The 27,500-nt window shown below is 44.4% G+C and overlaps 2 protein-coding genes across 2 annotated transcripts in view; one reads left to right on the plus strand and one right to left on the minus strand.

Annotated features, from left to right (window-relative positions):
• klf8 (Kruppel like factor 8) overlaps positions 1 to 9,751 on the plus strand; it is a 40,888-nt gene extending 31,137 nt beyond the window's left edge. The window contains 6 exon segments of the mRNA XM_068579762.1: positions 3,265 to 3,546; positions 3,634 to 3,868; positions 5,621 to 5,644; positions 5,647 to 5,731; positions 7,625 to 7,764; positions 7,978 to 9,751. Coding sequence (XP_068435863.1) covers positions 3,265 to 3,546; positions 3,634 to 3,868; positions 5,621 to 5,644; positions 5,647 to 5,731; positions 7,625 to 7,764; positions 7,978 to 8,159 — 948 coding nt within the window. The 3' untranslated portion in view covers positions 8,160 to 9,751.
• A 12,315-nt stretch (positions 9,752 to 22,066) lies between these two features.
• The window catches only part of klf5l (Kruppel like factor 5 like), a 20,851-nt gene continuing 15,417 nt past the window's right edge, over positions 22,067 to 27,500 (minus strand). Inside the window, 1 exon segment of the mRNA XM_068579761.1 lies at positions 22,067 to 22,678. Coding sequence (XP_068435862.1) covers positions 22,500 to 22,678 — 179 coding nt within the window. The 3' untranslated portion in view covers positions 22,067 to 22,499.

Genomic DNA, 27,500 nt, shown 5'->3' on the forward strand with positions numbered 1-27,500 from the left:
CTATCTATTTATCTATATAGCTATATCTATCTATGTGTATATATATATCTATATCTATCTATGTGTATATATATGTGTATATATATACATATATACATATATATATATAGATATATATATATATATATATATCTATATATATATAGTGGTATAATGGTGCATGTACAGTCCTCTGGGGGCCACACAAGGTCTCTGGCAGCGCAGCCGGACGCATTACGCTCCTGTCCTTCTCATCACGGCTGCTCGATGCTTCCATCCCGGTTAGAGATCACATGAATTAATTGCGAGGCGAAGACCGGGTGACCCATTTTATGGCGGCAGCAGTTGAACTGAGAGGAGCGAAGAGGAAGAGGAAGGAGGGTTCTTCTTCATGTTGCATCCAGACACAGTGACTTTATTACTGTGTTTAAGGCGACCCCCCCCCCCCTCCTCCCCGCCTCTCTCTTTTGTCTCTGGACTCACAATAAATGCAAATTGGGGAAGTGAAAGGTTAGGATGTACTTTAGAGTGAAGTTCATCTTGTGGCCTTTAGTGAGACGGAGAGTCTTTGTGCTGATGTTCAGATCCAGACTGGAGGAAGGTGACAGAGCTCCATTGTCTCCTGATCAAAGTGATCACAATAAACACGCCTTGATCGATCTGAAAGACCATCGATCTGGAGACTTTGGCCTTTTTCTTCTTCTTGTCGTCTTGAAGACACATCTTGACATCGGGTTTCAGTTTCAGCTCTATTTTGCTTTTCCACACAGCTTCTGTATTAGATTTTATTAAACAGTTTGACTTTGTCTGCTTCCGTTTGGAGATTACTCACAAAATGCAGCAAAAGTTACCGTGTGTATATATATATATATATATATATATATATATATATATATATATATATGAATCTATAAAAGGAAAAGTTTCTTTTTAATTTTCCTTTAATCTCTCAGAAATCCGAAAGTTTCACTTTCCTTTTTCCATCATTTCTTTCTTCCTCATTTGGTCCTCTTTATTTATTTATTTATTTATTTACATCCTTTCTTCTTCTTTTGTTTTTTTTGTGTGTCGTGGGTCTGATCTGAGCGAACCCGTGAAAAGAGGGCAAGGAGGAGAGGAGAAAGAAGGGAGGAGAAAGAAGGATGGAAAAACACGAGAGGTGGTGAGAGGAAACGAAAGCCGACGAGGGACGAGAGGGCGAGGTGGGAAGACACCAGGGTGTGGCAGAGAGGGAGAGAGAGAGAGAGAGAGAGAGAGAGAGAGAGAGAGAGAGTGAGAGAGAGTGAGAGAGAAAGAGAGAGAGAGAGAGAGAGAGAGAGAGAGAGAGAGAGAGAGAGAGAGAGAGAGAGAGAGAGAGAGGAGAGAGAGAGAGAGAGAGAGAGAGAGAGAGAGGATTGCGGTTACGAGAGCATGATAGAGAGAGAGAGAATAAAGGGAGGGAGAGGAGGGGAGGCTGATGGAGAGATGAAGGCACTGGGAGGGGAAGGGAGTTGTTGGTGGAACGAGTGGAAAAAACATGGAGTCAGCTGATAGCTCCCAGTTTCCATGGCAACGCTAGGCCTTTCCCACCCACTCCCTCGCTCTCTTTCTCTCGCTCTCTTTTTACTCTCTCTCTCTCTCTCTCTCTCTCTCTCACTTCTTTCACACTTCATTTTCTTTTTTTTTGGTGGATGTCTCTATAATCGCGTTACGGCCATGCCTCCTTCTTCTCCTCCCTCTCTTCTCCTCCGGTCTCCTCCCTCATCTCTCCTTCTCTCCTTTCCTCACCCATTTGTCGCGCTCCTGAAATTCCTCCTTAGCGGGTTCTGTATCTGTTGTGCCTCCCTCTCTCCTTTCCTTAAACTCCTTACCCTCCCTCTCTCCTTTACTTAAACGTCCACTTCCTGCTGTAAGCTCCGGGTAACGGTTGTTAGCATGATTAGCATGTGTGCTGATGGCAGGATGGTGTTTACCAGCTGAACTGTGTGACCCGATGAGAAAGAAAAGGGCGTAGCGCCTCCTCCCTCCTCTCCTCACCCAGAGCTGGACCGACTCCAACTCTCTCTCTCTCTCTCTCTCTCTCTCTCTCTCTCTCTCTCTCTCTCTCTCTCTCTCTCTCTCTCTCTTCCCTTAACTCTCTCTCTTAATCAGTACCAGTCTCTCTCCGTACCCGGAGTCCCACACAGCGGCCATTGTTCCAGCGTCATGGCAGCTGAGCGCTCAGCGGCTGCAGAGGCGAGCGAGGCGTTGTGCAACAACAACAACAACAACAACAACAAAAAGGCCTCATGCAAAGTGTCGTGAAGCCTCGAGTTAAAGAGTTAAAGAGTTCGTCGTTCGTCCAAAGCAAACTCTGCAAACTGATCTTCAGTTCAACAACGTTCAACGTGTCGAGTTTCACTTTTTTATTCCTGAACACAGACACGCTAGTAGTTCATTTGCGGCTCTGAATACTACATTACCCATGAGCCTCAGCAGCTGTTTCAGTGAGACCACGTCAGCGCTGCAGCACCTGCAGGGTGTTGGATCAGAGGAAGCGTGATCTTTGTTTTCCTCTGGCTGCGAGCTGCACACGCAGCTGAACTGTCAGCTACAGAAGTGCATCATGGGAGCTGTAGTTCGAGACAAGAACGATGAAATCATCTGTGTTTTGGGCGTTTGTGGAGCTCCTGCTGGCGTCCAGAAAGAGCCGAGCAGCATGTGTTACCTCACGCTTCACTTCACCGTGATTACATCAGTCCAACGGAGACGCTGTGCTCTTTAGGAGACAAAATGCTCCTCAAAAATGCTAACTAAATTGCTAGCTTGAATACTAGCTTTAATCTGCCATCTTAAAAAGCTTGTAAAATGGACCCAAGTCACGAAGTGTGTGTGTGTGTGATCACTAGTGGTATGTTCCAGTGAGATTTTCATTGAGAAAAATGATAAATTAAATTGCTAGCTTACATGTTGGCTTCAAAACACCATCTTGAAAAGCTTGTAAAATGACCTACGTCTCTAAGTTTGCATGTGTGAGAGTGTGTGTGTGTGTGTGTGTGTGCGCTAATATTATGTTCCAGTTAGATTTTCATTTACAGAAATGCTAACTGAATTACTAGCTTAAATGCTAGCTTCAATCTGCCATCTTGAAAAGCTTGTAAAATGACTTCACTCTGGACATAGACCTTGATACTACAGGGGTGGAATCACATGATCTGAGGATGTAGGAGGTTTTACCAGAAATTAATTTTTGTCAATATTTTAGGAAGTTGACGGTTTGTCACTTTTGTTTTCCTAAACGTCTCCTTCCTCCCCTTCTTCCTCTAGCGGGCCGACGTCGCTGACGACTGCTCGCAGCCGACGGACCTCAAGGTGAAGCCGGAGCCGGTTTGCAAGTCGGAGTCGGAGTCGTCCTCGCCGGCGCCGCGGCCGGCCGAGGACCAGACGGAGCCGGTGGACCTGTCGCTCAACAAGCCGCGCTCCTCCTCCTCGTACCCGGCCTCCACGACGGGCGGCGTCACGGTGAACCCGGCGCCCGGCGGCCTGGTGACGCTGTCCGGGCTGTCGTCCACCCCGATCCCCACCACCATGCAGTCCATCGGCTCCATGGTAAACGCCCGGTCGCCCTCCTGCCGGTACGCCGGACACGTCGAGACGGGGGGGAAGTTCCCGCTAACCATATCCTCCCTCCTCCAGGTCCTCTCTCCGGGCTCCATCTTGGCCACTCAGGGCGCCGGCGGCCAGCAGATCCTCCATGTCATCCACACCATCCCCTCGGTCAGCATGCCCAGCAAGGTGGGCCAGCTGCAGACCATCCCCGTGGTGGTGCAGTCGCTGCCCGTGGTCTACACCACCATGTCCACCGAGGGCGTCGCCACGGCCGCCATCACGGTGCCGCTCATCGGCAGCGACGGGCGCTCAGAAGGATCCGGTGAGTGGCGCCACGTCCACTCCCAGCAGGGTACCGGGGGTTCGATTCCCTCATCGGGGAGGATCGCTGGTACACTGGAGTGTTGTGACGACGAGTGCAGCAGCGTCTTCATGGCGTCAGGAGATCGGAGAGGTTAAATGAGGTGGAGAGGGGAAGCTCCCCATTGGCTCAGGCGAGCTGGTGAAACAGGCCGCCGCCCCCTTTTCTTTTTGACGGACGGTTTCGTTCACCTGGGATTCAAACCACCGACTCGACCCGGAGGTGCTGCCGTCACCGCTTGACCTCGTCGGCATGCGACAGGCCGCTGTTACGATTTACACTCATGACCTTCTTCACTTTGTCTTCTGGACCGTTGATGGAGGTTCGTCTGAAGAGAAGACGAAGCGAGAAGATGGGAGGGAGGGAGGAGGGAGGAGTGAGGGAGGGAGTGAGTGAGGAGGGAGGAGTGAGGGAGGGAGGGAGGGAGGGAGGGAGAGTGAGTGAAGAGGGCAGGAACTGTGAGACTCTTTAAAGTGAAGCAGCAGCTGACATTGAGCGCTCACGTGGAGCTGTGTGGGAGGAACAAGGTGGAGCTGGATAGGTAGACATGGAAGGGAGGATGGGGGGTGGAGGAGGAGATGGAGGGAGGGAGGGAGGGAGGGAGGGAGGGGTCGAGAGGAGGGGAGATTGGCTGTTTTGCGTTTGAAAAACTCGCTGCAGTGGTGGTGAGGGTGGATGTCGTGGTGTTGTACTAATTGTCCAGAGACAAAGAACACTCATTCTGCTGCGTGACTCTCTCCAAACCAACTCCACCCAAATTCCTTGCATCACCCCTTCACCCTCCTCCTCCCTGCTCTCTCCAGGCTGTGTGACTTTGAGCTGTGTGGCTGCCACATTCCTGCAGAGAGGAGGAAGAGAAGGAGGAGGAGGAGGAGGAGGAGGAGGAGGAGGAGGAGGAGGAGGAGGAGAAGGAGGAGGCGGAGGAGGAGGAGGGAGGGATTTCATTCAAAAAGAGAGATGTAGCCGTCTGATCTGCACTCAGATCATCTGACGACTAAAGAAACGAGGATAAACCACCCGACGTGACACTAAAGCAGCGTTCATACGGCCATGGAAAACCTGGAAAAGTCCTGGAGTTTTAAAATGGTTATTTCCAGGCCTGGGAAAAGTCATTAAAAAAATCCAAAAAGTTTAGTAAAAGTCATGAAATTTGGTTTAAAATCCTGGAAATTCGTTTTGTTTTTTTCTTTTTTTTTAAGTGATAGTGAACGAGTATTTAGTGTCGATCAATAGTGAACAATTTATTATCCTCCGTCACCACAGATGTAACACAATAAAAGCTCTGAACACACACACACACACACACACACACACGTAGTCATTTAATCCATAAAATATTGATTGCGACAGCTTTCAATATCAAGTTGTGTGAACCTCTGATCTCACGGACATTCATTCACATACATTTACCCAGAATTCAACAGGAGGGTTGCATTGCTAATGTGCATCATTTTACAAATCCTGAAGAAACACACACATACACACACACACACACACACACACACACACACACACACGCTGAGCTCGGCTTTGTCTGGATAAGTTGTTGGAATCCAGGCGTCTCTGTGAAGGAGTTATTAACCCCCTGCTGTTTCCTCCTCTCCTCCCTCTGTTCCCTTCTTCCATCCACTGCTTCCTCCCCCTCTCTCTCTCTCTCTCTTTTTCTCTCTCTCCCCCCCCCCCCCCCCCCCCCCCCCCTCTCTCTCTCTCTAGTTCGCATCAAGCCCGGGTCCACGTCTCGGTCGAGTACCAGAGCGACAGCGACGCCGAGAGCGGCACGGAGTCCGGCTCGGCCTCGCTCAGCGCCCAGAGCCTCGACGCCGGGTGAGTGACGGCTTCCGACCGCCGGTCCTCATAAGTGACGATGAGGTCGTTTGTTAGTGCAAGAAATGCACAAAGACAACAAGAAGGTGGAGGTGGAGATGATGAACGTCTTGTGGTCAACGTGTTCTGCTGTTCGAGGCTAACTCCTCGTATTCACCAGGCCGGGCTTCTGTCTGCCGTGAAGCTGCTGACCTTTGACCTCTGCTCAAAGTTCATATCCACCTGATAGCGGACCACAGCTGTGTCCCTGCAGTTCCACACGTGGCCACACGTTGGCAGTGATGGGCAGTAGATGGTTAGAAGAGGAAGATGAAGAAGAAGACGAAGATGACTGGTGGTCGTTGTTTCTGTTCTTACTCGAGTTTGACGACAGAGTTTCAGAGGTGTGAACGGATTTTTGGAAATGGCCATGCTAGCTGCTTCCCCCCGCTTCCATGCTTTATGCTAAGCTAAGCTAATGGGACAAGTACATCTCCTCCATGAGAGCAAAACACACAGACCTTTGTGGTCGTTGTGTGTCTCTTTGTGGTTGTTTTCTCTCTCTTTGTGTTCGTTGTGTGTCTCTTTGTGGTCGTCTTGTGTGTCTTTGTGTTCGTCTTGTGTCTCTTTGTGTTCGTTGTGTGTGTCTTTGTGGTCGTTGTGTGTCTCTTTGTGGTCGTTGTGTGTCTCTTTGTGGTCGTCTTGTAAAACAGGGCTATCTTCCTCACAGAAAGAAGGCAAATGAGCCGACTCCCCAAAAGAACCTCTTCCCACAATGCATCTGGTTTGAGTGGCAGCAGGGCTCGGTCATCAATCACACGTCTGCACAACTGTTGACACGGACGCCATAAAGCGTGTGCGGTGATGTCATCTCAGTGTGAAGTGCATGATGGGAGTCGACAGAGTCAGCGGGGGGGAGAGCGAGAGGCAGTAATGCACAGCGGGGTTTCTGGGAAATGCGGTCTTTGTGTGGATCCGTCACTGTGGCACACACACACACACACACACACACACACACTGACACTCACTAACACAACTGTGTGTGTGTGTGCGTGTGTGCACACTAATATAGCCGAAGTGGACATTTAAAAAGGTTGTTAGTTCTAACGCTCACCACTACAGGGTGTGTGTGTGTGTGTGTGTGTGTGTGTGTGTGTGTGCGTGTGCGTGTCTGTGTGTGTGTTAGTAAATCAGGACAGAGCTGCTGCCACACCCAGTAGGCGAGGCCGCCCGGCTGCAACTGAAATTCAGGGTGTGGACACAGACGGTTAGCCGAGTGCTCTAATCACGTGTGTGTACACGTGTGTGTACTTGTGTGTGTGTGTGTGTGTGTGTGTGTGTGTGTGTGTGTGTGTGTGGGACGCACTCAGAGAGAAAATGTTAAATAGAAACAAAGTGTTTGTGGTTATTTGTTCTTTGTGAGGATGATTGTGTGTGTGTTGGTGTGTGTGTGTTGGTGTGTGTGTGTAAAAATGATGCGTAATGCAGTTTGCCGTCACACCACCTTGTAAAATTGCGAAGGCAGAAACGAGAAGCTTTTACTGTTTTTTTTCAAACCAACTTTATTGACAAATGAATGAGGAACAAAACGTCGCCGACATCAGGAAAATACTTTGGAATGAAGGGAAGAGCATGAAGGGATGAGTTGAGCTTCTTTAGTGTTGCTTTGAGGAAAGAGGGAGTAAGAAATGAACGAGCAAGGAAGGAAGGAAGGAAGGAAGGAAGGAAGGAAGCAGCCGTGTTGAGCGTAGATCTCTGGCGCCCTCGAGTGGCCACAAGTCAACATGATGAGTCAAATGAATAAACATCAAGAGACTTTCACTCAAAGAGGTTTCTATCTTCCTACGCTGTCTCCTTCACTCACTCCTCCTTCCTCTCTCCTCCCTCCTTCCTCCTTCCTCCTCCCTCCTCCAGCTCGGTCTTGGACCTGGAGCCGGTGGATCCAGACTCTCCCGACATCAAGAGGAGGCGGATCCACATGTGCGACTACGACGGCTGTAAAAAGGTTTACACCAAGAGTTCACACCTGAAGGCCCACAGGAGGATACACACAGGTGAGACACACACACACACACACACACACACACACACATGCACACACAGGTGAGAGAGAGAGTCACACACACACACACACACACACACACACACACACACACACACAGTTTGAGGGATTCACTCCTAATCCCAACATTCCTCTCCCTCCTGTTGCTTCCTCCCCTGCCCTCCTCTCCCCTTAACGCGTCTCCTTGTCTCCTTGTCTCCTCCAGGAGAGAAACCCTACCAGTGCACCTGGGAGGGCTGCACCTGGCGCTTCGCCCGCTCAGACGAGCTGACTCGGCACTTCCGCAAGCACACGGGGATCAAACCTTTCCGCTGCACCGAGTGCGACCGCTCCTTCTCTCGGTCCGACCACCTCTCCCTGCACCGCCGCCGCCACGTGATGATGTGAACTCTGACCCCTCCCCCCCCACTACCACACCCACGAGCCCGACGACCTCCGACCCTCTGAAAGCTCCTCGTACCAGTGACCCTCACCTGCAAGAAGTCTCCGTACCTCCTTCATCATCCTCCTCTTCATCTTGAAGTCACAGACATATCAGGAGTGTGTGTGTGTGTGTGTGTGTGTGTGTGTGTGTGTGTGTGTGTGTGTGTGTACAGTAGTAGAAGTTTTGGGATTTTTCACAGTGTTTCAACACATCATCGGCGTCCGTCCAGCATCCCTCCCTCTCTCCCTCCATCCTTCCCTCCCTCCCTCCTTCCCTCTCTCCCTCCCTCGCCCCCTCCCTCCTTCCCTCCCTCTCTCTTTCCCTCACTACCTCACTCCCTCACTCCCTCCCATCAGCTGTCACTCAAGACGTCTCCTCCCCAGACAGAAAAGGGTGCACTGAAGGTCCCGCCCTCCATCCATCCATCACATGCATCCGGAGGAAGAGGAGGAAGAGGAGGAAGAGGAGTGACAGGAGGCGGGACTTCCCTTCAGCTGCCAGAACTTCATCCTGTTCATATCCAGAGCTAAAAATGTCACATTTGATGGATTTTGGGCCTCGACTCGCCACCAGAACTTTCTCCAGGAACAAGAACTTTTCCCTTTTCTTCCTCTCGAGGGAAACGACGGCTCTGAATCAGGAGCTCTGAGATCAAAAGAAACCCGAATTAAAGACGACGAGAAGGTTTTGTTACGGAAACAAGTATTAAAATAAAGCGCTGGGCTCTGACCCTCGACCTAAAGCCCCGCCCCCGCTCAGGGGAACGTCCCAGTAGATCAAAACCATGATGACATCACGGTCACATGTGGAACAGATGCTCTCACTTCCTGGAACTGTTTTATATTTAAAAAAAGGTCTAAAATGAACCAAAACTCAGCTGATATGAAATAAAAAGTGGGCTAAATCTCTTAAAAGTCACAGCAGCTGAAGTGACGTCATGTTTACTCTCTGCTGCCCCCCCCCCCCTCCTGGTACAGGGAGCCACAAGACTGTGAACTTTATAAAGATTAATTTTGTCTTCATCGTATCAATCAAGTTATTATCGTTTGCGTGCTCCTCTTCCTCCTCCTCTTCCTCTTCCTCCCGCCGGCTCGTCGATAACAGTATTTTCTTTGTGTGCGTCGTCGTTGCTGTGGTTTATTTTCATGAAATATGGCCTTCAGTCTTCGTTTTATTGATCCTCCTCAACACAACATCCTTCATGTCAACAAAAAGAAAAGCAGAATAAATCAAATCCCTTCGTTGTGTTCGGAGGCTGTGAAGAAGACAACGAGGACACAAACACAGTGTAGAGATCACAAGTCAAACTCTCGCGCAGGGATTAGGGGAGTGTGTGTGTGTGTGTGTGTGTGTGTGTGTGTGTGTGTGTGTGTGAGCGCATGTCTTGAGACAAACACATGATCAGAATTTAAGATTTTTACGTGTGTGTGTGTGTGTGTGTGTGTGTGTGTGTGTGTGTGTTCCGGGCTCTTGTTCTTTTACCTCTCGCCCGTCGAGCCTTAATAACTGAAGAAGTCGATCTGTAAAGGGCCGAAAACCTGACCCCCCCCCCCTCCCTCACCTTCGCCCCCCCCCCCCCCCATGAGCCGAGAGCCCTTCAGGAGCGCTGGGTCTTTGTGGCGTCGGCTCGGTTTGTCACATGAAAAAAGGCCGTACGCTTTACTTGAACGCTCGTGTTTCCAAACCCCTGAACCAGGAAGTTAAAAAAAAATAAATGCACGGCACGTTTCAGACGAAGAAGCAGGAAGTCCTGGGCACAAAAAAACACACAAAGAGGGCAAATTTACAGCTTTTTGATTGTTGGACAAGCGCAGAAAGAGAAAGAATGATATCTAAAAAAAAAAAGTGAAGGAAAATGATGGAAATGTGGTCTTAATGTTTGAGAAGTCGTGGCGGCAGAAAGCACAGCGGACGCCTCCCTTCAGGTGTAAAGACGATGTAAAAAAAACAAACAACAAAAAAATAGCAACTATTTTTGCACGAGGATCCAACATGGCCGCCTGCCGCCGGTGGTTCTGGGAGAAACCAGGCACTGTGTGCATTTTTCAAAACCGCGGGGAAACTTAAACGCTCTCCTCACTAGCATTTCCACCAGGTGGGGGAGGGGGGGGTCGTTCTCTCTCATCTGAGTTTGTCTTTCAGAACTTTATTTAACGCCTCAACAAACTACTTCCCTGTGAAGTTGTTTTGTTGTCTCCTCGAATCCTCGCCGGCAACATAAACCCCTCATAACACCCACCCTGTGCTGAAAAGGTGCACTCAGTTGAAGCAGAGTTCAGCCCCTCCCCCTAAAGTTCAGCCCCTCCCCCTAAAGTTGAGCTCCTCCCCCTAACCCTCCTTTCTGTGTCCTTCAGCTGCTCTTCTGGGCTGAGCTTGATTATGCAACATGACCTCGCTCCCAGCGCTCTTCTGAACCTCGGCGGTTGCGTAGAAGCCTGGACGGAAGCCTCGGAGGGTCACTTTCAAAACAGAAGGCGTTGTGGCCGAGGGCTGAAACAACTAAACCACAAACCTGATACTTTTTTTTTTACAGATTTCTCGTCAACCTCATTCGGAGTCACCGTCCTTGTCGTCGTTTTAAAGAGCGAGTTGGAGCTTTGGACGCTGCAAAAAAAACCCCCACAAAAAAGACCCTCAAAAGTCCCTGAATCTGGTTTTTAAATGTTTTTAATATTGTAATCTGAACTAAATTCAGTGACTTCTTTTGACGGATTTATTTCCCTTTTTTTGCAGTGTAATATCCCCCCCGCCCCTCTCGCTGCTTCAACTAAAAAAAACAAAAACAAAAAACATCGTTACTAAGCACATCTTTCTAGAAGAGTATATGCATTTGATTGCAATGTTTCTTTCTTTTGTAAACTGTTGATAAAGACATTAAGGACAATGACAAATAATAAAGATAAATCCATGTACATAAATGTATATAATCAAAAAGTGCAGAGTAAATGTAACGGGTGAATTTCTATTTTTAACACTGACTAGAAGATAATGTGAAAAATCTTTTTCCTTTCTTTCTTCTTCCTCTTCTTCTTCCTCCTCTGTTGGTTTGATGAAATGTGCTCCAGTATGTGTTGTTTTATTTTTCAAATCTAATAAGACATTTGTTTCGTAGTTTCTTAAAAAGAAAAAGTAAAAAAGAAGAACTGGTCCCACTTGTGTTGTGCACACTTGTTGCATGGAGCGTAGCCATCTTGTTTTCTCGTGCCGTTGGTGAGCATGTCCGTGTGTTCGAGACCCTCAACGTTGAGCTGAGGGCGTAAAACACATTAAAATGAATAATTCAGAACGCGTTTACCGTTCAGAACAGAGCCTGATGTTTCTGCACTGGACCTCAATTAAAGTGTCACAAAAAAAAAAGAAATGAAATGTGAGATTTAGTTTGGTTTTTGGCTGAGAAATGTGTTTATTTTTACACTTCAAGCTTCAGAAAATTTCAGGTCAGAAAAAAAAGAAGTTTGTTTGTGGTTATTTTGTGATTTGATCGTCAGGTTTAAACTGGTATTTATTTCATGAACATCCAACAGAGCGCTGCAGGAACGAACACCAGGACATGACGAGTCAGCAGTTTACTCTTAAAGTCTGTCCAACACGAGCTGAAGACAGTTAAGGTCTCTGATTATAGAACAGGTCAGTGAACGCCCCGCAGGTGAATCCTAAAGAGTGTAAAGGAGACGACGAAGCGTCCTCACAAGGACACGAGTCCTCCTTCAGCTTAGTGAAGGAGATGTAAGGTCATGTGACCTGGTGGAGTTCCTCTATAGGCTAACAGGAAGTCATTGTCATGGTCCTTGTTAGCCTAGCATTAGCTTCTCATTTTCACTTTATTAAAGTTTATTTTGGATTATTATTATTAATAGGAGCCAGCATCGCTCCTAGTGGAGGGAACCAGTACTTCTCCCTAGTGGAGGGAACCAGTACTGCTCCCTAGTGGAGGGAACCAGTACTTCTCCCTAGTGGAGGGAACCAGTACTTCTCTCTAGTGGAGGGAACCAGTACTTCTCCCTAGTGGACGGAACCGGTACTGCTCCCTAGTGGAGGGAACCGGTACTTCTCCGTCGTGGAGGGAACCGGTGCTTCTCCCTAGTGGAGGGAACCGGTGCTTCTCCCTAGTGGAGGGAACCGGTACTTCTCCCTAGTGGAGGGAACCGGTGCTTCTCCCTAGTGGAGGGAACCAGTACTGCTCCCTAGTGGAGGGAACCAGTACTTCTTTCTAGTGGAGGGAACCGGTACTTCTCCATAGTGGAGGGAACCAGTACTTCTCCCTAGTGGAGGGAACCAGTACTTCTCCCTAGTGGAGGGAACCAGTACTGCTCCGTCGTGGAGGGAACCAGTACTGCTCCCTAGTGGAGGGAACCGGTGCTTCCTGCTCGTTCCTGCAGCAGCTCTGTTGTTTCCTCACATCCCCAGAATAAAAAAACAACTAGTTTCCACAACAAAACCACGCGTGTGAATTTCCTCCCGTTTGGTTTTCAGACACTGGAGGAAGTGAAAGGTTTGACAGGATGTTTGTATTTACCTCTTCGGACCCGTCATTCAGCCGCGCAGCACACCTTCCTGTTCTTGATAATCGCTTCACAAGCACACGAGCGGCGGCTAAACGAGGTCTTTTCTACCCGGAGACGCTCTTCTGCGCCGCCTGGCTGCAGGGAGGCGGCGCTCCGCTTTGTGGGTTCTGTTCCGCTTCCTGTTGTTTATTTTGCTGTTTGTGCAAAGCTTGTTTTTGTTTTCTTCTTCTCGGTATCTTAATATTTGTGTTCATGTGCAAAGCGGAACGTTGCAGTGAGACGTTTGATCCCACGGAGACGAGTGCCTCGACTCACCTCTGACCCGCCAGAAACTTTAGGTATTTTCTATTGAATGCAGTAACTTATGGGCCAGTACTATATTTACTCAGTGCAATGCAGTTATCATTATAATAATACAATTATTAATAATATTTTTTGTTTCTTTTGTATTTGTACAGAACAAATGTGTAAAGATCAGCGAGGACAACGTGAGCTTTTTGATACTGTGACTCATAGTGTTTCAAAGTCAGTTTCTCTGTACAGTTGTGATGATTTGCCCTTTTCCTCCCTTCTTCTTTTATAGAATAAAACATGTTTTTGGTGCAATTTAACGCCGGCGGTCTGTGTGTGTTATTATGGATATTTATATGTTACGTTCAAAGTTTTTTTTGGGAAGAATAAATAGGAAAAAATCTTTTAAAATTTAAAAAAAAATAAAAATCAATAACATTGTTTTGTCCGAAGAATATAAAACAAATATGAATTAATTAATAAAATGTGACAATTTAATATTTTTTATTTAATTTGCTTTTTTTGTTTTGTCTTCCTCTGCCTTTTTAAGAATTAATTCCACTATTTTGTTATTCATTAACTTTAAGATTTATGTATTCATTAACTTATTCACTGTTTATATTATTTATACATTATTCTTTCAAACCTCTATTTATTTTCCCCAAAACATATTTAATTCAGTAAAACAACCATAAATGCCATAAATACTAGTTTTGTCCTGCCTGTTTATATTTGACGTTCATAACATGTTCTGTGCTGAAGTTTGTCCCAGCAGGCCACCGTCAGTACAGACGTCCTCCAGTAGAGGGCGCACTGGGACAGAGAGGAGCAACTGGTGGAATCCCAGCAAACACAACTCAACTCAGCGTCAGCAGTACGAGGAACATCAAAATAACAATAACTCATTTAAAATGAATGAAATGCAGTTTAATCTCTTCAGACGTCTCTGACCTCACGTCAACACAAACATCCTGTAACAACGAAACTCTGAGCTCAAACTGAAGTTAATGAATGAAAAGCAGACGGAATAAAGTGCACAACAGAGTCATAAAAAGCTCTTTGTGTGTGTGTGTGTGTGTGTGTGTGTGTGTGTGTGTGTGTTGGCTCTCTCTCCTTCAGCTTTATTAAGCTCTTGTTCGGGTGGATCATTAACACACAGTGTCGTTGTGTTCATCCAGACGCAGACAGACACACAAACCACGTAAAACTAAAGCAGCAGAACTCTGTGTGTGACCCGGAGGCATCAGGAGGCACCAGGAGGCACCAGGAGGCATCAGGAGGCATCAGGAGGCATCAGGATCGATGTCTGTGGTTTAAAGCAGGACGTGATGAAACCCTGAAGGACTCTCTGTAACGGGACGGTAACGCTGCGATCCCATCAGCACCAGATCTAGATTTACTATGATGCTGCAATCGCCAACAACAACTCTCTTACTCTCAGACTCAGAATCTCAGACTCTCTTACTCTCAGACTCTTAGACTCAGACTCTTACTCTCAGACTCTTACTCTCAGACTTTTAGACTCAGACTCTTACTCTTAGACTCTTACTCTCAGACTCTTACTCTCAGACTTTTAGACTCAGACTCTTACTCTTAGACTCTTACTCTCAGACTCTTACTCTCAGACTCTTACTCTCAGACTTTTAGACTCAGACTCTTACTCTTAGACTCTTACTCTCAGACTCTTACTCTCAGACTTTTAGACTCAGACTCTTACTCTCAGACTCTTACTCTCAGACTCTTACTCTCAGACTCTTACTCTCAGACTTTTAGACTCAGACTCTTACTCTTAGACTCTTACTCTCAGACTCTTACTCTCAGACTTTTAGACTCAGACTCTTACTCTTAGGCCCTTACTCTCAGACTCTTACTCTCAGACTCTCAGACTCTTACTCTCTGACTCTCAGACTCTGATTCTCAGACTTTTACTCTCAGACTTCGTGTCAGATCGGGTTAATTAAGCAAACAAACACCGGCAGTAGAGTGATTATTTCTTCTGCAGCGGTGATAAACCACAGGAACGCGTCTGACTGCAGAGCTGACAGGCCACACCGGGTGTTCGATGCCCCGCGACTCCCACCGCATTGTTTCGACAGCTCCGCTGGCAGCGTTCCCGTCTCCATCTGCTCACATGCGAGCCGGGCTCGGCAGCGTCTGTCAGCGGCGCTGCGTCGTAAATATAAACGGTTATAATTATTATTTTCTGAAACAACGCCTCAGCTCTGCAGCCGCACCGGTCCGACCGCGTCGACGAAGGGATGCTCACCTCGAACGCATCGTGCTCGTGTTGTCCCGGGTCGCTGCTGCCGCTTATGGAGGCAAATTACTGTCATGAATAGAGAGCGCAAATGAGCTCCTCACTCCGCGAGCAAAATCCTCGACGCGAGCGCAACTTTTGCTCGCGATGAAAAAGTGCTAGCTTAAGTAAAACACACGCAAAAGTGTTTAAATTGTGCACTCGAGTGGAGCTCAGTTGCGCTCTATTTATGACGTTAATTTGTCTTCATAGCCGCTTCTGAAGCCTCTGCAGCGCTCCAAAGAAAACAACTCAGCGGTGAGGAGGTTTTCCTCGCGGGTGAGTGACAGCGAGGACTCCCTCTTGTCGTGTCATGTGACGTCTCATCCTGTCACAGTCGAGATCTGGAAGATTGAAAACCAGAATGTTGAATGACCCGAGTCGGTTGGAAGTGTCACAACAATCACACAAAGTCTTAATATAGCTTTAAAAATGGCCGACATTGTGTGTCCATGTCCCTCGGTGTCATAATGCGTTTGTATATTGATACATATGTTTAAATCTGTTCTGCATGGAACAAAGTGCAAACTGATCTTAAGCTTCTCATAACATATTACACGTTACATTAATAATGTACTTATGGTAAAAGTACAGAATGTCTGTGTGTAACTGCTTCATCTGATAAATTCTCATGTTCCTCATGTCTGCACACTTTTATGTTCATTGTTCACGTTTATGGTTTTTGGCTCCATTGAAAGAGATCTTTGATCTGAACGGGACAAACCTGTTTAAAGAAAGGTTTCATAAAAACAGAACGTAAAAAGTTACGAGGTTAAAAGTAAACAATGCACCAACCGAACAATTGCCCTTTTATTAGCAACAGTCCTTTTAAGGAAAAAAAACATTATAAATTACAGTAAAATACCGTAAAAAACCTTCCCGATGGATCACAAAAATAAAGCTGTGTGTGTGTGTGTGTGTGTGTGTTTTTGGAACATTAGTTAAACGGTTTTATTTTCTCAACAAATTCACACAAAAAAAGCTTTGGGACGTGAAGTCTGAAGGTAGATTTGTGTCTTTTTTACCCGAGCAAATTTCTTGTTTGTAAGTAAATTATCTCCAAATTTTTGCTCTCAATTAAAAAATCTTTTCTCTCTCCAAAAAAAATTGCTCTAAAAAAAAAAGAAAACGCTTTCAAAAAAATTTGCTCGAAAAAAAAAAAAAATTCTCTCAAAAAAAACAACCATTGTGCTCAATCCCAAAAGTTCCAAGGTGGGTCGCGGGCGTTGTGGGCGGGGCCTGCGCTGCTGGATGAGTTTCTATTGGTGGGCTCACTGAGGGAAGATGACATCATATTGCTCAGTTGTCAACATTAAATGTAGCAGCACTTCTCTTTGTTTTCATGTTGTTGGTGTCGTGAAGTCTTTTTTGTTAAACAACATGGAGGCAATAAACTCCTGCCTCATTTAGCGGCGCATGCCCCGCCCACTGCGTCCACAACTCAACTTGGAACTTTTCTGATGGAGAGTGCAGTTTTTTAGAAAGATTTTTTTTTGAGAGGGAGAGAATTTTTTTTAAGAGCAAATTTTAGTTATGAGAGCATTTTTTTTGGATTGTTTTTTAAGCCAAATATTTTTTTGAGAGAATTTTTTTTTGAGAGATTCTTTTTTTTTGACAGATTTTTTTCTTTGACAAATGTAAAAAAAAAAAATTTTTTTTTGAACAATTTTTTTTGAAGAAATTTCTTTTTGAGAAAGATTTTAGTTTTGAGAGAATTTTTTTTTTAGAGAATTTTTTTTTTTCAATTTTTTTTTGCGATTTTTTTTGAGAGATTTTTTTTCTTTGAGAGAAATTTGTTTTTTAGAGATTTTTTTTTTTTAATTTTTTTTTTTTAGAGATTTTTTTTAGGGATCTTTTTTGAGATTCTTTTATGTGCAAATTTTAGTTTTGAGAGCATTTCTTTTTTTTAACGAAATTGTTTTTGAGAGAGATTTCTTTTTTGAGAGAAATGTCTTTTTTTAGTGAAAACATTTTTTGAGAGATTTCTTTTTTTTGAATATTTATTTCTTTGAGTGAAATTTTTTTTGGAGAAAAAAAATTTTTGGAGCGAAAATTTATTTTGAGATTATTTTTTTTGGGATATTTTTTTTTTTGATTTTTTTTCTTTGAGAGAAATTTTTTTTTTAGAGAATTTTTTTTTTTTTTTTTTTTTAGAGATTTTTTTAGGGATCTTTTTTGAGATTCTTTTATATGAAAAAAAAATTTTGGAGCGAAAATTTATTTTGAGATTATTTTTTTGGGGATATTTTTTGAGATTTTTTTAATGTGCGAATTTTAGTTTTGAGAGCATTTCTTTTTTGGGAGAAATTTCTTTTTTGAGAGAATTTTTGTTTTTGAGAGCAATTTTTCTTTGAGAGAATTTCTTTATTTGGAGAAAAATATTTTTTAATTGAGAGCAAAGATTTGGAGATAATTCACTTACAAACAAGAAATTTGCTCGGGTAAAAAAGACACAAATCTACCTTCTTAGTAAAGAGGATTTATTTTAAATGATTCAAGAAAATCTGATCCAACTCATCTGAACAATAAATCACCAAAGTTATTGGTGCTCAGTTCATTATCTGATTGTTATTGTTGTTGTTTTTTAAAATAGCAGCAGTAAATTAGTTCTAACTTCTTCATGTAGGAAAGATCATTGCTATCTACAGATATTCTGTCACCAGTGCAGCATTAAAGCATGATGGATTTAGCAAGCTAGCAAGCTAACTAGCGGACAGGCAACATTTCTTTCTTGAATCAACTACTCAACGACTCGATCCACACCGAGGCCTTCTTTATCCGTCACAGAGATATTGTCCACAGAGAGGATCTCAGGCAGCGCTGCAGAATCCTCCAGACAAGTTTTAACAGGAGATTTTACTGCTGCGACTGAGGAATGAGCAGCGAGCTTCACCAGGCCCTCAGGTGAGCGCTCAGGAGGACGGGGGCCAAAGAAATGTACCTGAGCTGCAAATGATGGCAGATTAACCGGTGAGTCACCTGATTACCTGCAGGGGAACAGCATGTAACACACGGCTGCTGCCAACATCGCAAACTACGCACTTCAGGTGAGGTTGTAGTGTTCAAAACACTGATCTGCTCTTTGCTTCACGATGCAACATCCACAGTTTCACTGCAGTCCTGCAAAAAAAGAGCTGCATTCTCTCTCCTGACCACCAGGGGGAGACTCCTCTGGTTGTATAGAAGTCTATGCTTCATGTGTTAAAGCTGCATTCTCTCTCCTGACCACCAGGGGGAGACTCCTCTGGTTGTATAGAAGTCTATGCTTCATGTGTTGAAGCTGCATTCTCTCTCCTGACCACCAGGGGGCGACTCCTCTGGTTGTATAGAAGTCTATGCTTCATGTGTTAAAGCTGCATTCTCTCTCCTGACCACCAGGGGGCGACTCCTCTGGTTGTATAGAAGTCTATGCTTCATGTGTTGAAGCTGCATTCTCTCTACTGACCACCAGGGGGCGACTCCTCTGGTTGTATAGAAGTCTATGCTTCATGTGTTAAAGCTGCATTCTCTCTCCTGACCACCAGGGGGCGACTCCTCTGGTTGTATAGAAGTCTATGCTTCATGCGTTAAAGCTGCATTCTCTCTCCTGACCACCAGGGGGCGACTCCTCTGGTTGTATAGAAGTCTATGCTTCATGTGTTAAAGCTGCATTCTCTCTCCTGACCACCAGGGGGCGACTCCTCTGGTTGTATAGAAGTCTATGCTTCATGTGTTAAAGCTGCATCCTCTCTGCTGACCACCAGGGGGCGACTCCTCTGGTTGTACAGAAGTCTATGCTTCATGTGTTAAAGCTGCATTCTCTCTCCTGACCACTAAAACAATACATCAAGTGTAAAAGTTGTGTTTTTGGTGATGTCCTGTAGAACACGCAGGCCGAGCTGCAGAATCAACGTAATTTGCATGAAACTCGTTTTCTGACGTGCAGACGGAGCCGACAACACTCTTGCTTCCACATGCAGAGAACATTACGTGTCTTCGTTTCAGGGCGTCGTCCCGCAGAAGGAGGAAAACCTTCTTGATGAACACATCTTGGCACAAACATAATGATTACTTTTGCTGCCAGTAAAATTCAGCGGTGGACTCCACCCGTTCTGCCTTTATGCCTTTTTACACGCTGACTTCTTCTTCCCCCGCCGCCAAACCGCCGGCGTCCTTTTGTGTCACGCAGCCCCAGCGGAGCTATTTTCCCGCCGGCGGGGTTTTACCTTTCACCCGCTAGCTCATGCTAACGTGTTCAGGTGCTCCGACCTGCTGGGCCGACACAGGGTAACAGTCAATGCAACGGGCAATGATTAACTCGGCCACCTCTCTGTCTTTTTGTCCAAAAAAACTGTCAATATTCTCTTTTTGATGTTTGAACCAATCGGTTGTCTCTCAGATACGATGTTAGCGCCATCAGGCTAAACACAAATTAATAGATAAATCACAGAGAATCAAATCTTTGAGCGAAGATGAACAAACGTGTGACTCATCTCATCTAATAAGACCTGACGCCAATAAAAGCAACGCCACAGATTGTAACACACACGTGACTGAAGCTGTGTGGAAACGACAAAACTCAAAAGAACTTCCTCATTTACCAAAGAAAGATGCTAATATTGCAAATATCTATCAAAGTCAACCTTAGCAGAGAGAATGTTCACATGTTGTGTTCTGCTTTGTTAGAGACTTTACAACTGCTTCATTTCCTCTGAACCAGAAACATGAAGACTGATATTCACACATCTGAACAACATCTCACACGTGTTCCTTTTATTAACACAACATTATTAAACAGCTCTCGTGGCTGCAGAGACACACACTTTTAGTCGTTTTTCAAAAGGTGAAGTCACATGACTGTTTCTGCCGTCGCCATCTTCCCATGACCGTGTGCTAATCAGCTGCATGCTCAAAGACCAACGAAGCAAGAAAACACGGTGCTGTTGTGTTATTTTATGAATCCTTTTTATTATTTCATTGCAGCATTTTGCACAAAACAGAAAACAAAAGTTGTTCTTAACAATTTGTACACAAAACTGATAAATTCTCTTCCACGCGGGTATCAAAACTAAATTAAACGAGCATTCACACACAACCGATCTAAAATCCCATTAGTTTAAAATACAAAATAAAGAAATATTAATATTATAATAATAGGGAATAAAAACTCCAAAAAATATGTACAAAGTCTTAAAACCAGAAGTAGAGTTGTGTACACAGCGGGAGGTGTGAGGGGAAGAGAGAACTCCTTTGTTTAAGAAGAAAACCGTAAAACAATCGTAGTGTTGAAACACACACACACACACACACACACACACACACACACACACACACACACACACACACACACACACACACACACACTCTTGCAGAGAGATGGAAGCAGTGATGTGGGTTCAGAAGCAGAAAGAGAGAAAAGCTTTTGACTGAAGGACGAACGATGAGACGTCGACTCTTCAACTCTGGATTTCTATCGTGCAAAACGTCTCTTGTGATTCCTGCGAATCATTTTTTGTAGGTTTTTTTTTTTTTTGAACCTGGAGAGGAATGCAGGATGAACATGCAGGATGAACATGCAGGATGAACATGCAGGATGAACATGCAGGATGAACATGCAGGATGAACATGCAGGATGAACATGCAGGATGAACATGCAGGATGAACATGCAGGATGAACATGCAGGATGAACATGCAGGATGAACATGCAGGATGAACATGCAGGATGAACATGCAGGATGAACATGCAGGATGAACAGCGCCGGCTGGATGTCATGAGACGAGGCGATCGTTAACCTGCCAGCGAGCAGCCGCAGGCCAGTTTACTGACGATAAAATCCATCTGATTACATAACAGAGTTCTCTCTCTCTCTCTCTCTCTCTCTCTCTCTCTCTCTCTCTCTCTCTCTCTCTCTCTCTCTCTCTCTCTCTCTCTCTCTCTCTCTCCGTGGCAACAGCTAGTGTCATGGATACAAACATTGGGAATCCTGCCCGGGTGATACCTGCACAGGTGAGGCAGTTATGAACTTTTCCATGGAGAGTTTCTCTGATTGTGTCGATTATTTGTTTGCTCTTTTTTTTTTTTTTCAAAAGGGAAAGTCAACAGAGAATTTTACTAAAATTAACATTTGATGTAAAAAAAGAAAAGAAAAAAAGGTTGTCAAGTATAAATCTCATTACATTCTTTGTACAAACACACACACACACGCACGCACGCACACACACACACACACACACACACACACGCACACACACACACACACACACACATATAAACAGTATTTACAGCGGCAGGACGTTCATCTCCACTCTTCTTTGAAAGTTCATACGTCAGGATAAAAGATGGCGGCAGTGATGATGATGATGATGATGATGGTATTCAAGGGGAAACAAACAGTTCGTGTTGATGTTGTTTACAGGAGGAGGAAGTGTTTCCACGAGGCTGCATGACGTTATGCATGTAGTGTAAAAAGTGTTTTTATGAGTTTGGACCAGTGCATGTTCTTTTCATGTTTTTTTTTTTCATGTTCTTTTCATGTTTATTTTTCATGTTCTTTTCATGTTTTTTTTCATGTTCTTTTCATGTTTTTTTTCATGTTCTTTTCATGTTTTATTCAGTGTTCAGTGATGAGTCCAGACACCAAAATCACCTCTGAGTCGCTGGTGGGTCGTTAGCTCCGGCGCTAAGACTCCAGCTAACATCGCGTTGACTGATAGCAGACGGTCGACGTCGTCTCAGTAAAGATACGAACAGTTTGTTCTGTTTGACGGAACTCTGAACGCATGTTTTCTTTAAAAAAAAAAATTAAATTCTGAGCTAAACTTCTGGGACGGAAAATCCCCGTTAGCCGCCTACCAGCACTCTTTCATCAAGAACACCGTTAGCCGTCTACTAGCACTCTTTCATCAAGAACACCGTTAGCCGTCTACTAGCACTCTTTCATCAAGAACACCGTTAGCCGTCTACTAGCACTCTTTCATCAAGAACACCGTTAGCCGCCTTCCAGCACTCTTTTACTGAGGATACCGTTAGCCGCCTACTAGCACTCTTTTACCGAGGACCCCGTTAGCCGTTTTTTCCTATTAGCGTGGAGCGCCGGAGTGAAACCCGGCGGTGCTCAGGGATGATTTTGGTGCCGTGTGAGTTAAGTTCAGGTCGCCGCGTCCGTTAGCCGCGTCCGTTAGCCGCGTCCGTTAGCCGCTCTGCCAGCGCGCCGCGTGACCGCGAGGCGGCTCAGTTCTGGTGGCGCTTCATGTGCAGCGCCAGGTGGTCGGAGCGCGAGAAGCAGCGGCTGCAGGCGACGCACTTGAAGGGTTTGGCTCCGGTGTGTTTCCGGTAGTGTCTGGTGAGCTCGTCCGATCGGGCGAAGCGCCAGTCGCAGCTCTCCCATGTGCAGCGGTACGGCTTCTCGCCTGCAGGACGGAGGAGAGGACGCCGTTAGCATCTCAAGCTAACAGACAGACTTTCACCCAGCAGACCACAGTTACAGTCCAAACATACTTAACACATTAACTTGTTTTCACCCAAAGCTTCAAGTTTAGCTGAAGCTAACCTGCTACCTGTGTTACCTAAACATAACCAGGTACTTTTACTACCTTTACCTAACCAAGTACTTTTATTACCTAAACATAACCAGGTACTTGTATTACCTTTACCTAACCAGGTACTTTTGTTGTTTAAACCAACAAAATACTTGTATTACCTAAACTCTAAAAAAAAGTACTTTTGTAACCTAAACCTAACCCAGTACTTTGGTTATCTAAATCAAGTACTTTCATTGTCTAAACCAAGTACTTTCATTGTCTAAACAAAGTACTTTCATTGTCTAAACAAAGTACTTTCATTGTCTAAACAAAGTACTTTCATTGTCTAAACAAAGTACTTTCGTTCACTAAACCAAGTACTTTCGATGCCAAATCCAAGTACTTTGGTTGTCTAAACCAAGTACTTTAGTCTAAACCAAGTACTTTAGTCTAAACAAATTACTTTAGTCTAAACAAAGTACTTTGTTGAAGTAAACCTGAAACTCTCGTTGCAGTTTGTGGTTTTTCTCGTCTTTGTTCTCGTGAAGCTGAACGGAGATTCAAACCTCACGGAGCCGATGAAGCGTTCAGCTCAGACAACAACAACAACAACAACAACAACAACAACAACAACAACAACAGAGTTCATGTCTTCACTTGATTCACAGATTAAAAAGATGCAGCTATGAACATGAATAATTAAAATAATAAAGTTTTTAAACTCCTGAGTTCAGTTTGTGAGAAACCGACAGACGCAACCGCTGTTTGTGTTACGACACACCTTTTGTTTTTACCACCGTGTGTGTGTGTGTGTGTTTGTTTGTGTGTGTGTGTGTGTGTGTGTGTGTGTGTGTGTGTGTGTGTGTGTGTGTGTGTGTGTAATCCTCCAGTAAAGTCTGTCTTCTATGGAGGATTACACCTGAATGCAGCAGCAACTCCACAAGGAGGATAAAAAATAAAAACACTTGTTTTTCTCGTCTGTCTGCAGGTTTATTGTCTCGTTTATTCTCTCGTTTATTCTCTGGAGTAAATAATATGTATTTAATATTTATTTTTGTAGCTGAGGTAAAAAACTAAACAGAAAATGTCTCTTTTACAATACAATAAATAAAAGTGGGAAAAAGAAAACACTTAAAGAATTTCCACAGGTGAACCGGATCTATATATCTATATCTATCTATATCTCTATATATCTATATCTATATATATATATTCATATAAACTCTTTACAATAAAGTCCAGTTATTTCGTTGTTAAACCCTCTGAACAAACAACCAGCAAAACTAAACCAGAAGCTGTAAAAATACATCATCACCGTCAGATTTTCATCTTTCCAACGTTCCTTGAACACATCATGTGCGACGCACATCATAAAAGCGTCTCATTTAAAATGTTCTTTTCTTTTTTAATGGTTAATAATTTACAGCATTGTGAGTGTGTGATTGTGCACACATGACATGTTTGAGTTCTCTACTTATTGTTATGACTGTTCTGTTTCCATTCAGGTGCTTTTATTGTGAAAGGCCACAGGTAAAGGGAGAGAGGAGCAAACAAGCGCTTCGGGGGTTCGAGGCGATTCGTTGGAATCTCAATGGCCGACGTGAACAGCGGCTGCAGTGATTAATAAAGCTCTTCTTTGTAGTCGTAAGACAATAAAGAGAAAGAACCCGTAACGCAAACAAGAACAACGAGCCCAGATCTTAACACAACACTTATGCCGCCGCGCCCAGCCGTTGACATTTCTGTGCGGTTGCCACACAGCGAGCTAATCATCCACACACACAATCACACGCTCTGCACACAGCGGAGGAAAGCCATCCTTCATGACGCCGTGTCAGAGAATCAATGGAAGGAATGAGCTGAAACAACACCAGGAGGGACGCTACACAACGGCTACACAACGGCTACACAACGGCTACACAACGGCTACACAACGGCTGCACACGATCACGTGAGAGTTCACAGCACAATGAGGTCGGGATCGCTGGCTGCGCTCCTGAAAACATCTCAAAGTTTTTGAGTTTCAGTGTTTTTCCTCAACGAAGACGACAATTTATGTTTTCTGGAAAACTTTTTAATCTTTTGCTGTCAACTCAAATCATCTTTCTTTTCTTTTTAAGGGAGCTTGTTTGTTGTTGAGTCTTTTCTTTGTGTCAGATGTTTAAGACACAACAGGTTCAACATCGAGTTTCTTGCGTTAATAAAGCTTCATGTCTTTGTTTCACTGCAGAAATCAGAAAAAAGGCCAAAAAACAACACATTTTCTGCGTGTTGTTAGTGATAAATGTTGTTAAAATGAGGCTTTGCATGATGTGTGAACTCTGAAAACCTTCAGGTTCATGTTTATGAGTGAAAGAGTGAAGTTTGATGGATGTAAAAGTTGCTGAAGTCTGAGAACAAACTCATGGAGAGAAAACGCCTCGAATGAGATGTTGTGTTAAAATACACAATGTGAAGACTCGATAGGGTCAAAAACATAACTAATAAATATCAACATGAAACTTCACAAGTTGACTATCGACATGAAGAGGATTCATTTTTTTATTACAAGTTTTCTGAAATTCCATGTTTGAATATGCAAATGAGGCATTTTTCTAACTTTTTCTATTTTAGAACTTTTGGTGAATTTAAGAAAAAACCACAAAGAGACGCAGCAGTGAATAAATCTTCCTCTTCGTCTGACACAAGACGTGTTGTGGAAGCCGATGATGCTTGAATTGATCTCTTTGTGTGTCTTTGTGTGGCTGAACCTCGTTCGGGTCATTAAGCGCTCGTTAGCGGCGTGGACCTCGTTAGCCGATTAGATAGCCGCCGCTATTGAGCATCAATCACCCGGTGGCAGCCGTTAGCGGCGCCATGGGGGGTCCAAAGAGCACGGGGGTCAGCTGATAGCAGGAATAACACACAAGGACGGCAGGAGGCGTTTCGTTGTGTTGCATTTGTTGTGCTAAAACATCCTGAAGCCCAAAAGTCGTTTTAAAAAGCGGTTTTAAAGAGCGGCTGAAAGACAAAAAGCCTCCTATCGGCACCGTATCCTGTTTCCACAGTTAATCGCTCTCTATGTCTATGTGTGTGTGTCTGTATGTGTGTGTCTGTGTGTGTGTGTAGAGGAGGTGTGTACAAATGTCTCCGTATAAAAAGGCCGAGGCTCTGGAGCCGCAGGTGTGTTTGGCTTTGCTCTGTAGCTGCGCTGCCGGGGTCAAAAGCACAGACTATTATCCCAGCGGGCTGGTGAAACATGACACACACACACACACACACACACACAGAGAACAAACACACTTGAGTGGTATATATTCCTAAACAAGCTGCCAGGAGGTCAGGTGGTTTAAACCCGGCCCGTCGCTCACATGTTCTTTTATTCTGAAGGAGAACAATCACTGAAGCTTTCAGAGGCTTTGTCTTCTGAAGCGTCTCAGCTGGCAGTGATTGATTTTATTTTAGCGATGCGCGCCGCTCTCCTCCCGCGGGTTAGCGTAGCGGCGCTCAGAAGCCTTTAAGAGACAGCGGCTGTTTGATCAGGTGGCTGATGGGAAACGCTCGACTATTATCTCTCTTTCTGAAACACAAACGCACATAAACACTAATGAGTTATTGAATCACGTCATGACCCGTATGGACAAACACTGAGTCTCTCACACACACACACACACACACACACACACACACACACACACACACACACACACACACACTGTTAAACGCTGTAACTTCTCTGATACCTGCAGATTTATCTCTGCAGCGACTGTAAAATAAGACAAAATAGGGTTTGAATTCAGCTAAAATGAATCAAAAACATGGATAAAAGTAAGTTTCTCTTTATTCTTTCACTTTATTGTTTAGGGTTGTAGGAAAATATTGACATACTGAAGTATCGTCAAACCCTGATAGAGCTAAACGTTTATTTTTTTACTCAGATTGTGTAAAAAGTAGCTTCATGATAAATGTTTTCTTTATTTAAACTCCGGTGGTTTCTTCTTTTTACTACGACAGTTCTCCTTAAATCAGATTTTTTTTTCAAATAGCTAAATATTGCCTTACAATATTTTGAATATATTGCGATATTTTGCAATATGTTGTGATATATTATGATACATTTGATGTATTGTATTGAATATATTGTGATTTATTCTGATATATCGTGATATATTGCAATATATTAACATGTTTCGATAAATTGCGTTATATTGTATCGTAACACACGCCATGATACGCATTACACAACTCTACACCTTCAATCTTTCGTCAATTTATAACTCTCCAACATTAAGAACTGTATTACATTTTTAAAATGCAACGGACATAATCGCAGTGAAACAACCTTTCAGTATAAAATACCCAGATTATTGCAACCACAAACGTGTTTAATCTCCGTCAACCAACACTTGACCGCTCTCAGGCTCCTTTAATAAAACATTGTGAGTATGATAATAAGGTTTTACAATCGCCTCGGCCTGTTTTTACTGAGTCAAAGAGCAAACAACCTCTCCGGCTCTCCGGGACGCCCATAAACTCTTTGTGGGCCTCTCGGCTTTATCAGCTCAGTTAGTGTTTGTGAAGAGGGCTGGAGGGTTCCCTAATCAGGCTGATAGCACTGCACACACACACACACACACACACACACACACACACACACACACACACACACACACACACACACACACACACACACACACAATCACAGAAGTCGACGTGCAGAGCTCAAATAGCT

The sequence above is a fragment of the Clinocottus analis genome, unplaced genomic scaffold (assembly GCF_023055335.1).
Source record: "Clinocottus analis isolate CAN_PGR_092001 unplaced genomic scaffold, fCliAna1.0.p SCAF_17, whole genome shotgun sequence".
NCBI lineage: Eukaryota > Metazoa > Chordata > Actinopteri > Perciformes > Cottidae > Clinocottus > Clinocottus analis.